The 15,847-nt window shown below is 49.2% G+C and overlaps 1 protein-coding gene across 1 annotated transcript; it reads right to left on the reverse strand.

Moving 5' to 3' along the window:
- Positions 1 to 12,721: 12,721 nt before the first annotated feature.
- LOC124654533 (transcription factor PCF3-like) lies at positions 12,722 to 14,435 on the reverse strand. The gene is made up of 2 exons (XM_047193529.1): positions 13,113 to 14,435; positions 12,722 to 13,015 (listed from the first exon to the last, which is right to left on the reverse strand). The coding sequence occupies exons 1-2, from the start codon at positions 14,336 to 14,338 to the stop codon at positions 13,003 to 13,005; spliced, it is 1,239 nt and encodes a 412-aa protein (XP_047049485.1). The 5' UTR covers positions 14,339 to 14,435; the 3' UTR covers positions 12,722 to 13,002.
- Positions 14,436 to 15,847: the final 1,412 nt, after the last annotated feature.

The raw sequence follows: 15,847 nt of genomic DNA on the forward strand, positions 1-15,847 counted from the left end.
ACCTCACATAGAGAAACACCAAGAAGCAATAAGGATATGCAAAGTATGCAAAGGATTGAGCTCCCTAAGACGATGTGATCAAGTTACCCAACCGAAAGCCCCTCTTAATAGTGCGGCTATCTATCCTATAATCCGGTCTCCCATCATCCACCTTGAGACCGGTAAAAGGAAAACCTAGCAAGGCCATACCTTTGCCTTGCGCATCCCGCTTGATCTTGATGATAACTCTTCAAGCTCTACACAAGCCGGAATGCCTCACTTGATCAATGTTGCTTCGTGAAGACTCACAAATACCCCCCCCATACACTATGATGGGAAAGCTCCATTGATGCACATCTTCACATGTCCATTATCACCAAATGGACGGCAAGCTTCAAGCATGTGATCCACTTGAGATGCTCATCTTGAACTTGCCCAACTCAATCCTTGTATCTTCTCATACTCACATAAGATAGAGCATGACTAATATTGAGTTCCACATAAGAACTCCATCTTCATTTCTTCTTCTTGATCATATCACATATGTATCTTCATAACCGATGATCTTGATGCCAATACCCAAGGTATACCTTTATCTTCATGGCATCCATACTTGAATCCAACACATGGAATACAAGTAGTACCTATGGAATATTCCTTCATATAAACTCAATGAAAACATTAGTCCATAGGGGTTGTCATTAATTACCAAAACCACACATAGGGGCAATGTACCCTTACATATTGTTTGATTGGTATGATTGGAATCCTTAGGAATGCATCGGATTTTTTCCTATAGGGTTGCACTCCACTATGCTTTGGAGGAAAATTACATCTACTCAAACTTTATGTTGCAATTCCTTTGTTTTTTCTGTGCGTCGAATGCTATTTGAAGAGATATCATGTAAGTTTTAAATTTTGTAGGATTCAACTAGACGGGACCTTACAATCATGCAGTTTTTGTATTTTTGTGTTCTAAGAATCCTGTGAATCAAGCGAGCTCTGAGTGTCATGGTTTAGTTTAATTTATCTAAAATTGAACTAAACTACGATACTTATTATGGATCGGAGAAGTAGTTGATGGCAGACTTGATGGATATGTGGAACATAAAAGCAGTTCTCGTGTTCTTTGTTTTGTAGTTCACTTGTTCTAGATGCTTAGAGTATCCCCGGCCATGAATATGCCGATGGAGAGCGGCATGTACATCGCGTTGTAGGGCTTGTAGCAGCCTTGGCTCCAACTCGAGGTCGCCAATGTTGTCCAGCGCCGCCACATGGCGCGCGTACTCCTCCCGCGCGTAGAACGCTAGTCGGGCCAGCGACGGCTCCCGCTTCACGCGGCGAAAGCGCACGTGTCTGCGAGGCGGAGACAACGACCACTACTTGCAGATCACAATGAAGATGGCGGCTCCTAGGAGGAGACGGGCCCTCTTCCTTTGGGACGATAAAGGAGGGTGTGGGTAGCGTCGACGTGGACAAATGTGGCGCCGTGGAGGGGCCGCCTTAATTCGGTGGGCCGGTATTTAAATCTGATCAAGCCGATGTGTTCATGGTAGGGCTGGTCTAGCTGTCGGTGGCCCACGTTGCTTCGGTCGCGGCACTTGTTCGGCTCTCCAACCCTATGGGTCAGGAGCGACCGAGGGTGCTGGACCGCATATTGAGGCATGTTGGGAAGAAAATCAATTTAGATCACACGAGTGGATGAGACTTTTGTTCCGGCATTATCCAAATCCTCTTTTGTAATGAGAAGTTCATCAATCTATTCATAATCTTCAATAACATCACAAGAAATCTCAAAAATAATAAAAATTACAACCAGATACAAGATATCTAGGGACAATTACAAGCATTCAAACGAGTCGAAAGGGCGCCACCGTCCAGTTATCCGATTCTATGTGGCATCTCCAAGACAAAAAAAATTTGAAACTTCCAAGATAAAATTTGACTATACTAATAAGTGTACTCAGGACTTGTTTTACAATTATCTACGGAAATACGAAACTTTACGGCCACGTGAGCTGTAACACTGGGGTCGGCATAGGTAAAAGTGAAACCGTTTGTTTAAACGTTGGTTTCTACTTTGTGTAGTGCTCCAGCTAGCATGGATGATCATGAGGTGTGGCCCCTTTTTCTCCTCGTGAAAGACATGGAGCGGAAAACCTGACAAAGGCGCTCTCTTTTGTCGTATGCACCCAACGCATTCACGTACACCCGTTTGATTTCCTTTCCGTCTGACTGACATTGCACACGGTAGATCACGACGATGCAATGATTTGCTCTACACAACTTTTTTGCACGTTGAGGAAATAAGAAACTTACACAAGTACATGATGGAAAAAAGATGTGCTCAGTCTTTCTGGTCCTTCTTTTTTGTATAAAAATCACTTCAATTGGAGGTGCGAGACAAGCCAAATGGGACACAATTTCTACCGCTACTTTACATGTAAATTATGGTACACATTGCCAACACGCATGATGTACGTACTACTTATATTTTTGGTCTACCGGCCTAAACAATCGTTCGATTAAGCGCCAACATGTTTCTAGATTGGTACCACACTATTCAAGGTGAAGACTTGTCCCGGGCTCAGACTGAGCTCATGTTGGTTAGAGCATCTTCAGCCGTTGGGCTCCCTAGGCAATAGCGCCGGATAGATGTATTTTTTGGTCTGGGGAGACCCATTTTTCCAGCGGCGAGTTCAGGATGGATGCTTTTTTTTTTTGATAAATAACGGTGAATTCGAACAAAACAAGGCGAAATTCGTTCAAACATAATTGAAATTTAAAGATATTTAACATACGTAGGCCTGTTCGTACATATATAGGCCGAATTCGTACATATATTTGAATTCGCCCAGATGGAAACATAAACTAAAAGTAATAAACTACTACATGTCATCGTCGCTCGAGTTCCCGGCGTCCTCGGGCGGCGGAGGCATCCGTGGGGGGGGGGGTGTTGTCGGCCTCGATGTGCACGAGCACATGGGCGAGCGTGCGGCCCGGCGCACCCCACCAGCGGCAGCTGCGGCGGCCGGCGGCGTTGTTACGCGCTGGAGGAGAGGGAGGACAGTCGTACGCTGCGAGTTCCCGTTCGTGCCGGAGACGGAAGGACTCGTTCCAGGCGTCGTAGTTGTCGGCGCGGTACCGCTCCTCCGCGCGCTGTTCGTTGGTGAGGGTGAACCGCACAGCGTCGATAGCGGCGTCCAGCTCGTCGCCTCCCACCGGAAGCGGCGGGATCGGGACTCCCCCCGCGCTCAGGCGCCATCCTCCGGGCACGCGGAAGTCCGGCGGCGCCGAGTAGCTCGCCATGTGCAGGAGTCCCGCTTCCCACTAGTGTAGGGAACGGCGGCCGAAGCCGTTGTTCGCCGCGCCGTGGCTCGCCTTTGCTCACTGGTGGAGGTGGATTGGGGAGAGAAGACAGGCTGGGGAGAGGAGGGAGACGGCGGTGCTGAATGCGGCCAGACGCGATAGGTTCTGCGATAAATAGAGGGAGCCGCGCGTGGAAGCTACGCATCCGGCGAAGTCTGACTGGCAGCAGGCTTTTGAAGTGCGGTCGGGGCCACCATCCGCGTGGGAAGTTTTCTCGACGTTTGTCGCGCTTTCGTTACCGGACTCCCCTAGCGCTCACCGGGGGGGGGGGTCTGGACTCGCTGGATGGATGAAAGCCCAAATCCAAACGAAAACAAGATTTCATCCATACGGATGGAAAAAAGGAGGTTCTAGAGGACTTCCCGAGAAGACGGCTGGAGATGCTAACTCAATTTGAGCTCATATCCAGCTGACGAATCAGACAAACAACTATGCAGGCACGGGGAATACCATCATGTCGTCGGGATAACTTTAGGTGTTAATATGGACATGAGCTATTTGTGGTTGCCATGGAATTGAGCGACAAGAAGAAGGATGCCCGGTGACAATCAGCAATGGGCCACGTATGACTTCCACCTACTGGGGTCATCCAGAACCAAGAACAACTTTTCAACAATATCGAGCGACGGCAATCAGCAGATGGGAAAAGAACCAAGATATTGGCCCCATGCCCCCACATATACGGTGTGCAGTTTGACATCATCCGAATCATATAGATAAATATGTATTCTTTTCCAAAACAAATTCAAACACCCTCGCATTTGCATCAATGCGAGGAACAAGTCATCTTTACCGAAGTTCATGAAAGGCATTTGAATCAATACTGTGGGTGTGCTTTAGCACCGTTATTATTGCTTTTCGTCCGGTTTTCTTTAAAAAATCGGGCACCTTCTGCTTAATGAATGAGTCAAAACTCCCTTTAAAAAAATGCCGAAATCATTAACAATAAAAGTACAAAACACATACAACTATGGCAAGATTATTAAGATGTATATGAATTTAACACCTACGACTTAGTCAACTTTTTTACGCAGCAAGTTATTCGGGAAGGGAAGAACGCCCTCGTTCTAGGTTTTATAATAAACTAAAAGCACCTCTCCTGGTTTGCAACCAGGGACGGAGACAGGGGGACGGGGGGCTTAGCCACCCCCATGGTTTGGATTTTATGAAGAACACTACTCACTAGAACTGTAATTTTATGCTGACTTAGCTTACTCTCCCCCCGCATGAAGTTTACATCACCATTTTGCCCCCCTCAAGGTCGAAAGCTGGCTCCGTCCATGTTTGAAGCCAGATGATTTTCGGTTCGGCATCATGCATACTTCTCATCTATCTAATCGGTTTGAATTTCAGTTGTGTCACGACTATTTTTTTTTGTAATAGGACAAAAATCTGACCAGTACGAAATTTAAAATAAGTTTTATGCTGGAGTGTGGAGATAGTATTATGTTTTAGACTCATATTGGTGTGTGATGTCATGGTAATATAACGATTACATTACTCTCTATTTTTATTTATTGTTATGTCACCGAAACATCTTGGGGTGTGTGATATATCAGACATCGAAAATCGCGGAGGCCGAATATCCGACCAATCAGATCTCACCCCCATGATGAAGTGCTAGCGGCGTCCATGGCTTCATCGGAGATATTCTTGACATCGTTGACGCGAGTGTTGGCACGGTCCGCGGGTCGGCCCTCCACAACAAGGACGCTCGATGCAACCCCTGTCCTGGCCCTCCCCGTATAGTCCGCGGGTCCGCGGGTTGGTATAATTGTTTAGCCCTAGTGGTTGTTTGGCGTGGAAGTGTTCTCTTTGTTGTTCAACGAGTTTGTTGTTGTTCCCGCTACAAGATAAAATTTATCTTAAGGTGGAGTTCGTTATGTTGTGATCCAAATTTATAAAAGAGGTTAACTTCTCGCGGACGGAGCGAGGCCCGTCATCGGGGCTCTCACCGCGGTGCAGATCATTATGTCCATCTATAGATACATCTTGCAAACCGCGGGGTAGGTTTAATCACTTTACTGGAAAACGCTTCAAATATGGTGAAATTTTGTTAGGTGAGGCCCGTGATTCTTTTTATATCTTTATTGTAGAGGTTGTTCCATGTTAAAATCTTATATCTTCACGTGATCGGTTTGTTCGTTGCTTGTCGAGTTTATAACATGAGTATGTACAGTTCGCCATCATCGTGATAAGCTAAAGTTTTTTTCTAATTTATTAATAATGACTAGCCGGTAATTTTCAGCATCCGGTGGTTTGATGAATCACTTGAACAATACACTTCACAGAAGAATGCACGCCCGCTGCAAATCAACGGTTCTACATCAAGCCCACAGATTGGATGACAACAGGTAGAATCACGCACATAGAGCTCGGACCTTGCTCCAAAAGAAGAGATGATCAGGTACCGCTCACTCAAGGTCACGGCACAGTGCCAGTGATAGAGACCTGGTTTTCGTGTTTGATAACCGGTCGGTTCCTATCGACGACGACGACGGCGCAGCGCAGAGCCGAACAAAATATCTGGGGAGGCCACCACCGGATGCGCCTCGAGATCCGCGCGCGCCGCAGCAGAAAAGGCTGACGCGGCAGGCAATGATAATCAAGTGGATAATCCAGCCTCTGTCACTCATCACCCAGCCGCGGTAGCAACAACGACGGCTTCGTTTCTTAACTATTTATGGATTTGATTCGATTTAATCAAATCCAGTCTCGTCTCCCCCACGAAGACGACGTCTCTTTGCCTCATCTCCTTTTGCCGCCGCTTTTTTGAGCGTCAGCACTATCCTTCTCGTCGGTGTGCTGATATCTTCACACAGGTTTAGAGCATCTCTAGTCGCGTCCCTCAAAGCGTCCTCCGACGTCGGATCAAGCGTTTGAGAAACGTGTTTTGTTTAGGCCGCGTTTAGGAGACGTCGCTCCCCAGTCGCGTCCCCCAATACCGATCCCAATTTTTTATAGGGTTTTCGAAAACAAAACCATTTATTAAATATAGCATACAAATAAATATGTTTGCGGAGCTTGTTTTGAAATTAAAATACAACAAACAATAAACAACTAAACAAATGTAATAAATGGGGCTAGATCAAGGTGCCACGGTATTTGCTGATAATTTTTTGATCCTCCACATATGCTCAACGCGATTATTTTGAAGTTGCTCGTCAACATTGCTGTCAGGGATCTCTGCATGCATGGCGAGGAAACCAGCAAAATCTGCAGGCAACTCATGATCAACGTGCGCAAGAGGGTCATCCTCGATAATCATGTTGTGCATGATCACACAAGTCTGCATCACCTCCCACATTTGGTCATGAGACCAGCTTAGAGCAGGGTATCGAACAATTGCAATTTAAGCTTGAAGCACACCAAATACCCGCTTAACATCCTTCCTGCAAGCCTCCTGTCGTGAAGCAAAGTGGCAATTCTTGTGACCTAATGGAGCCGAGATTGTTTTGACAAAAGTTGCCCATTTTGGATATATACCATCGGCTAGATAATAGCCTTTGGTATATTTGTGGCCATTGATCTCATAGTTGCATGGTGGAGCATGATCTTCCACTAGTTTGGTGAACACCGGAGACTGCTGCAACACGTTGATATCATTGTGTGATCCCGCCATGCCAAAGAAAGAATGCCAAATCCACAGGTCATAATCTGCCACAGCTTCAAGCACCACAGTACAATATCCATGACAACCTTTGTATATACCTTGCCAGCCAAATGAGCAGTTCTTCCATGACCAGTGCATACAATCGATGCTTCCAAGCATTACGGGGAATCCTCTAGCAGCATTTTGTTCCATGATCCTTGCAGTCTCTTCTTCAGTTGACACTCTCAAGTAGTATTTGCCAAACTTTCCCACCAGAGCTCGGGAAAACTTGTACATGCACTCAATGGTAGTAGACTCACTCATGCGAAGGTAGTCGTCCTGTGTATGCAAGCATTCTCATAGCGGCGGTGCACTTCTGAATCGATGAGAACCCCGCAATGCCTACAGCGTTGTGCTTCAGCTTGAAGTAGTTGTTGAACTCTCGAACGCCGTGGAGGATATTCATGAACAAACCCTTGCTCATCCTATACCGGCGGTGAAAATTGTCGGTATGTGTTCCCTCATCTGCGAAGTAGTCGTTGTGCAGGATGGTATGCCCTTCCATCCTCTGTCGGGGCTTCGATTTCTTTCTCCCCGGCTTTGATCCTCCGCGGCGCGACCTCTTCCGCTTCTCCGCCTCGGCGTCAAGCATGTTCTGGAGGGACACAATGATCAGCAAATGCTCCCGGATGTCGTCGTCGAAGGCTTGCTCGTCCTCCAGCAGTCGGACAAGCATCTCATCATCGCTATCCATGTCTGAAGCGAAATTAATGGTTAAAATTGCGCCGCGGTGGACGGGGCAACGAACAGCGGCCTATCGCGCCTACCTGACAAGTCGTCGAACACCTTATGTGCGTGGAGGTGGGGCGGATTTGACGCGCGTTCTGGGACGTGCTGGCGAAGCAGCGGAGGCGACAAGACCGGCGAGAGAGCCAACCGCAACGACGGTGCCGACTCAGAAGAGATCAGCCGTCGAAACGGCCGGCAAATCGTGCGGCGGCGGAGGGGTGGGAGGCGCGGGAGGGAAGGCGCGACTTGAAATAAAAAAGGCGCGAACCAATGGTTATGGAAATAGTCGCCGACAGGTGGGAGCCCGCCTCGTTTTTCATTGTGTCCGGCGTGCTCGGAGCGTCCCCTATGTAGTGGGGACGGGCTCGGGGCGCCGGACACCATATTGAGCCGTGCCGGACAAAAGGAGGCTTTAGAGCGCGCGGCTGGGAACGATTTTTTACCCGGCACGCCCCAAATCGCTTTGGGGGACGCGGCTGGAGTTGCTATTAGTATTTTGAGGATTATTATCTTGATGCAGAAATGACCGCTCTACAAAACATGCCTTTCTTTTTATAATTTTTGTCCTATGTCCGCCTGTAGACGACCAGTCGGCGATCCAACCTCACTCCATTTCATTGCCCTCCCATCGAACCTCGGACACCATTGTTGATGCACCTCTCGCCGCCTCCATCCCTAGCATCTAAGCCCCCGTCGATGGCATCGCCTCCGTGGCACCGAAGCAGCCGAAGACGAAGCTCAAGCTATTGAAGAGAAACGTCGAGAGCAGGAAGCGGGTGTTTCGGAGAAAGGCCGGGGCCAAGCGGGAGCTCGAAGCCGTCGCCGCGGAAGGGCGGCGAGGCGCGGAGTATCTAGCAGCTATACACACGAAGGCAACCACGGATGCCGTCACCTCCACAGTCGCGCAACTAGCCCTATTCATACTCAACGGAACACACACTCACATTTGACCGTGACTGGCACCGACAGTGCCATTACGGTGAGATCTGGGCCATATGTTAACCGACCGCTTATTATTCCAAAACCACCTTGATGCCGACTTGCGTCTATGCACCGGTCGCCCTCTAGTAGACTGGGGTGCCACCCCGGTTCTCCATGAACAATGGCGGCCAAGGGGGTGAACAAGATGTGCTCGGGCTCGACATCCATGATGAACCATTGTTTGCGGACAAGCTCATCCAAGCCCCCAATGCTCAAATGAGACGACTGAGCAAAAGTCCTGGAGCATACACGGAGCTTGAGAACAAGATGATATACGATAGGGGTGGGGGTGTGGATGACAATTGGACAAGATCCAATTACTCGTGCCGAGGAAAAGGGGACCATATTGGAAGAGAGTGTTGACTACCTCCACGAGCATAGAAGCTTTGGGGAAACAGGTTTTTGAGAGTGACCGCAGCGAATTGTCCATTCAAAAGAGGTGGTTATTCATCCAATCGAAATGCAACAAGTTTTGTGCGGCACATGATCATGTGCTCAAATGTTGCGTGAGTGGAGTCGGCATCAAGGACATATGGCTATAGGGATGAGTGGAAACACCAGTGAAAATCTATTACGATGTACAAAAATGAAATCTTGAGATTGATGAGGCCAATGCTCGACCAAGAGCCAAGGTGGTGGAGCTCAAGGAAAAGGAAGTGGAGCTCAATTCATTGGCAAGTGCAAAGGAGGTTGAACTCAAGCAATGAAAGTTGAGCTCAAAATATGCTCCAAGGAAAACTTGATCATGTCAACCATTGTGGTCCTAACGAGAAAGGCTTGGTTCGAGAAAAAGCAAAATATGAATCCAAGATCGATCATGGTTGAGTTGATCAGTCGATATTTATCTTGTTATTTGTGTGATTGTTGTCCTGAATTATTAGCTATTTTCCTATCTATTTTGCTTCCATTTGTGATGAATTGATATATTTTTGCTAAAACAGGGAGGACATGGCTAGACGACTATCCACGTGGCCACCAAACGGACAAAATCGACCACAAAACATGTCCGATTTGGATGCCGAAGTTGTAGATGCTCTAACAGATCCCATCACAAATGTCCATTGAAAATTTTAAGGGCTCGGTCTGAACAAAGGAAATTTTGTATAATGCACTCCAGAATTCCAGGATCAGATGTTTTAAATTTAGGAAGAGGCTACCAGACCGCTACAAATGTTGTTAACATTTATCTGCAGGTCCAAAAGAGCAGAAAATGTTGCTCTTGTCTGCAGCCACATGTGGAACTGAAGAGTGACACACACAGTAGGTAGTATGGTCGTTGTAGTCAACATGGCTAGAGCAGGATCATTGCCGAGACCCAGGCACACAAAAATACCGGAATAAGAACACATGGCCAGTACAAAACAGTCGTCCTTGCATAGTTTAAAAAAACGACAACAGCACATGGAAAGAATGGTGGAAACTAAAACTAGAATTAAACCTGCAGCATAAATCAAGATAATCAACTGTACAAATCAAACTCCCTTCCTCTGCCACGCGGCCCTCCTCCTCTGCATCGTCAGCGACGAGGTAGGCCTTGTGTTTCGGCGTCGATTGGACGTGGTGGTCGTTGACGCGCCGGTGGGTATTCTTATAGCCCTCGTCGTGGGTTGGAAATGGCCGCCAGGCGCACGAAGTATTCCGGCGGCGGCGGGAAACATGAAACAAGCGCGAGCGGGAAATCGGAGCCACCGTGGGCGAGAACCAAACGGAAGCGCGGGAATCATGTACGACGCACGCGTGAAGCCGGCGACGGCCGTTAGCGTCCCATCATCATTAGGTAGAGCGGCATCGTTGACAGCAGGCGGGGAGGGCACTTTGGGTCGGGCCGCTGGATGGACCACCAAACCAAAACGAACAAGCGCCCCCAAACTGTCTGCGGGCTAACCCAAATAGACAGAAACGGACCATTTGGGTCGTTGATTTGGTTCGGCCCGCTGGGGATGCCCTAAGGACGTAGTGTGGCCGTTGTTCCTTCCCTCCTCCTCTTGCCGTCTGTCCGCGACCAAAAATCACTCCACTCCACTGCCTTCCCCATACAACCTTGGATACCATGGCCGGTGCACCTCCCACCGCCTCTATCCCCACCGTTGAAACCCACGTCGATGGCACCACCACAGCCACCGCGACACTGAAGAAGTGGAAGGTTGAGCTCACGTCGTCACAGAGGAACATCGAGAGCGGGAAGGGGTGTTTCGGAGGAAGGCCAAGCCGGAGATGAAGGTCACAATGTCGGCTCTGTTTGACCCGGCCACGATGCAGCCGGCCACCAAACCAGCCAATGTGGGCTACTATGATGAGGAGAGCATCATGGAGGACATGATCAATGGCCGGCAAGGGGCGAACAAGATGGGCCCGAGCTCGACATCGATGATGATCCATTGTTTGTGGAGGAGCTCACCCAAGCCCCCAATGCTCAAATGAGACGGCAACGTAAAAGGATCGAAGCATACACGGAGCTTGAGGATGACAACCGAACAACATTGAATTAGTGGTGCCGAGAAAAAGGGGGAGCATATTCCACGAGCGTAAACTCTTTGGGGAAAACAACTTTTGGAGTTACCAGAACGAATTGTCCATTCAGAAGAGGTAGTCGTTTAAATTGGAATGCAACAAGTTTTTTGCGACACACGATCGTGTGCTCAAATGTCATGTGAGCGGAGTCAACTTCATGGACATGGTAATTTTCGGCCCTTGTTGTATCGTTGTTTGTGCTCAAATGTTCTCGTACATACATGTATTTTCAGCTTATTGTTTATCTCGTATACGATGAATTTATGGCAAGCTTTGGATTATTTCAAAGATGTCAACATCGATAAACCATTTACCTTGCCGCATTGTTGGAAAGAGATCAAAAAATCTCCCAAGTTTCAAGAGGGCTATGAGGCCTACAAGAAGGCATTGCTTGGAAGCAAGAATGCCAAGGAAGAAACGATGATTGACCTTGATGGTGCCCAACCTTAGCACCCGTGTGGGACGGCCTTGAGCACAAGGCTGGCATGAGGTGTGATGCCTCTGTATTTCATTTGGCTGAGACATTGAAGGACTTGTATGCTAAAAATGAGATTTCAAATGAGAAGAGGGATGAGAGGAAACAATGGGACAAGGAAGAAGCTATAAAGAACTACTATGATGCACAAAAATGAAATCTTGAAATTGATGAAGCCAATGTCCCAACCAGAGGTGGAGCTCAAGGAAAAGGAAGTAGAGCTCAATGGGTTGACAAGCGCAAAGGAGGTTGAGCTCAAGCAACGAAAAGTAGCTCAAGATATGCTCCGAAGAAAACTTGATCGCCATCTTGACCATCATGGCCACAAAGAGAAAGGCTTAGTTGCTAGGTTCGAGAAGAAGCAAAATATGATCCGAGATCGATCAAGATTGAGTTGATAACTTGATATTTATCTTGATATTTGTGTGATTGTTTGTGTACTATGTCCCATGTGGTGTTCCTTTCGGTGCTACAGGGAGGACATGGCCAGGCAATTGTTTGCGCGGCCACCAAAACAAACAAAATCAGACATAAAACGTGTCCAATTTGGACGGTGACGTTGGATATGCCCTAACAGATCCCATCACAAATGTCCATTGAGAATTTGAAGGGATTGGTCTGGACGCAGAAAATCTTGTATAATGCACTCCAGAATTCCAGGATCAGGTGTTTCAAATTTAGTTAGAGGCTAAATATCTACTCTACATCTCCAAAAGAGCAGAAAATGTTGGTCTGGTTGGTCAGCAGCCACATGTGGAACTGCAGAGTGACACACACAGTAGGTACTAGTATGGTCGTTGTAGTCAACATGGGTAGAGCAGGATCATTGCCGAGACCCAGGCACACAAAAATACCGGAATAATAACACATGGCCAGTACAAAACAGTCGTCCTGCATAGCTTGAATAAAACGCAAGTAGTACTACTACTAGAACAGCACATGGAAAGAATGGTGGAAACTAAAACTAGAATCAATCACTAAAACTAGTAGAATTAAACCTGCAGCATAAATCAAGATGATGAAACTGTACAAATCAAACTCCCTTTCTTCCTCCTGAATTGGGACCCGCTGGAGCGGTAACCATCACACCCATCTCAACATGACAATGATTCATCACGGATCAATCCAACGAAATAAACAGACAAAAAAAATACAACAAAAAAAGGCCAAATGGACTAGCAAGAAGTGTTGCTCTTGCATTGGATTGCTTCAGTAGCTTTCTTGCACTCCCATCATCCAATTCTCAAATCCTCCTAGCTCAGAAATCCAATGATGGTCTCCCAAGAAAAGACACCAGGGCTCGATTCTAGCCCTCCTCCCTATGGGATATGGATATGCTGTTAAGCAGTGACCCACTAGCACGATTGCGATATGATCAATGGCAGATTCAGAAGATTTTGCTCGTGGCGAGCTTACTGTGGTGAGCCGTTGTCGGGACGGTCTTCCTCTGCTCCTTCGCCGCTGTGGTCGCCGTCCTCTTCGCCCTCGTTGTCGCCACCGCCGCCGCTGCCGTCGCGCTGCTGCTCCATCTCCTGCTGCTGGCTCTCCTCCTGCTGCTGCTGCTGCTCTCCGCCCCCGTCGCTGCGGGGGTAAGCATTGAGCCCCGCGAGCATGCCGATGCTGGTGTTGGGCATGCCGCCGCCGCCACTGCCTCCAATCACGCCGGCGCTGCCGGGGTAGTGAACCCTCGACATGAACTGCAGCGGCGCCTGCACGGTGCTGCTGCCCCCGCCGCCGCCGAAGGACCACATGGGCTGCTCGGTGGGCCGAGCCACGGCGGCGGGGCTGGCCGACACGGGCAGCATCCAGAACGCGCCGCCAGGCGCCGCGCTGTTGGGCGCCATGGCCCACATTGCGGTGGCCGCCGCCGGCGGCTGCTGCTGCTGCTGCTCGCGCGCGGCCTTGGGATCTTGCCGCTCGTCGTCCTCCTTGAAGAGGTCCTCGCGGTACCGCTTCCTCATGAAGGAGCCGGCGTTGCTAGGGTCCTGGGGCGGCTCCTGCGCCGGCGGGAGGAGGTGGTGGTGGTAGCCGAGCATGGTGGACATGTCGTGCTGCGGGTGGTGGTGCGGGTGCAGCGCGAGGGCGGGGAAGGGCGCGTTGCGGCTGGCGGCGGAGGCGGCGCGGGTGATGTTGAGGGAGGAGAAGTTGGCCGGGATGGTGCCGGTTCCCGTGGCGGCGAGGATGGCCGGCTCCGCCTGCTGCAGCAGCCACTCGATGGTCTCGCCGTCCGACTTGTGGCCGAGCTCCCGCGTGAGCTGGAACACCCGCGCCGCGCACAGCGCCGGCATCCGTATCCTCCGCCCGCGGCCGTCCACCTTGGTGTGCCGGTCCTTGGACGGCCGCTTGGCCAGCGTGCCCGCCGACGACGGGGTCACCAGCGCGACGGCCTTCTTGTCGGCGGAGGACGGCGCGGCCTGGTCGGCGACGACGGGGGTGATGGCGAGCGTGCCGATGAACTGCTGCTGCGGCTGCTGCACGCTGTTGGGCTCCGCCGGGCCGGCGTAGTAGAACGGGTGGTGCTGGTGGTGGTCAGCAGCGCCGCCACGGCTTCCGCTCGTGCCGCCGCCGCTCCCCCCGCCGCTGTTGCTGCTCGACGGCGCGCCACCGCTTCCACCCCCACCGCTGCCGCCGCCATGGTCCATGCGCGCGTCGAACACTTGACCGGCCCGGCCCTCCCAAGAAGGAAGAGGAAAGGCGGCTCCTTTGGGCTGCGGGGCGGCGGTGAAGCACGCGCACGGGCAGTCGTTCGCCGGAGTTAGGGTGGAGGATGGAGAGGAGCACGTGCTGGGCACGCACGGTGGGGCGGGGTGGTGGCCGGGCCAGGTGGGGCTGGGAGGAGGCGGGGGAGCGGGGGCGGGCGGAGGAGGGGAGAGAATGGTGGGAGAGAGACAGACAGACAGACAGGGAGGGTGGGGTTCCCCCTTGACGATTGTTTATGCCCTTTTTCTATCATGATTCTATAAACCCTAGCCAAGATATTGGGCACTGCACTGCTGCCCCCTCTCCATTTCCACTTTTGCTGCACCATTATTCCAATTTATTCCTGAGTGCTAGAATTCTAATATGTTCCGATCAATGTACAAAAGTACTACCAGAAACATAGCTGGTGCAAAGCTGTCCATTTTATCACGAGCGTTACACATTTTTTACACAAAGTTAAACGAAAATATACTAGGATCTACAATGGTTTTGTTGCTGCAGTTGTAATAAAACATTCCAAAATGAGCATATCTTCTTTTTAACCATGATCAACACAATGAGCATATATGGCTGATCTAGAATTATCAACACTTTCCCATTTTAATTCTCGAACAGTTCTATAATGTCGCGAAAAGATATTGGGCGGTGGCATCTCTTTATCCATCTGCACTCTCGTTGCACCGAGATTTGGATATTTTTTTTGTTGATTACTTGATGGTATAAGGCTAATTCGTTCTCGTGAATGTGAGAAGCATAGGCATAGGTGATGAGAAGTTAATCCGATTCTAAAAGAACATAAAAAGTCGAATTATTTCTCACGCCAACTCAATTGTTTCACATGTTTGACAAAAATGGGGTAGGTGGATATATAATTGTCGCAACCTGGAAAAACATTTGCTCCACCACATGCGAAGAGGAGCATACTCATTAACGACGGTCAAATGCGCGCACACACATCATTATTTAGTTATTGGCACGGTTCTACGGTTCCGTGGATCTCACGCTACTCGGTAGCGAGTAGTCAAGCGAAATCTCCACACTAATATTTTCAATTAAATAGGTACCTCAATAAATCATCTACTCCCTTCGGCCCAAAGTAATTGACCCGGGAGGGAGTACCAAAATTGATTCGAGCAGGAGGGAGTACCAAATTTTGGCTCCATTTATTCATTTCTTAATGGATGCATGGTGTCTTCATTGAAATTGTTATCACCAGAATTTGACCAAGTCAGAGGTGGGCCGCGATCAAGATGGTTTGAAGAAATATATATATAGAAGGAGTGCGTGGATCGGCCTTTTATACCAAGTTGGGCTTAATTGCCCGGATGTCTGTAATATATTAGATCGCATCTTAGTTTAGAGATAGAATCTTACTCGTGCACGGTTTAGTGCATGCCCACATTAGAAAGTCCCCTCGGACTATAAATATGTACCTAGGGTTTATGGAATAA

This window comes from Lolium rigidum, chromosome 5 (genome assembly GCF_022539505.1).
Source record: "Lolium rigidum isolate FL_2022 chromosome 5, APGP_CSIRO_Lrig_0.1, whole genome shotgun sequence".
Classification (NCBI taxonomy): domain Eukaryota; kingdom Viridiplantae; phylum Streptophyta; class Magnoliopsida; order Poales; family Poaceae; genus Lolium; species Lolium rigidum.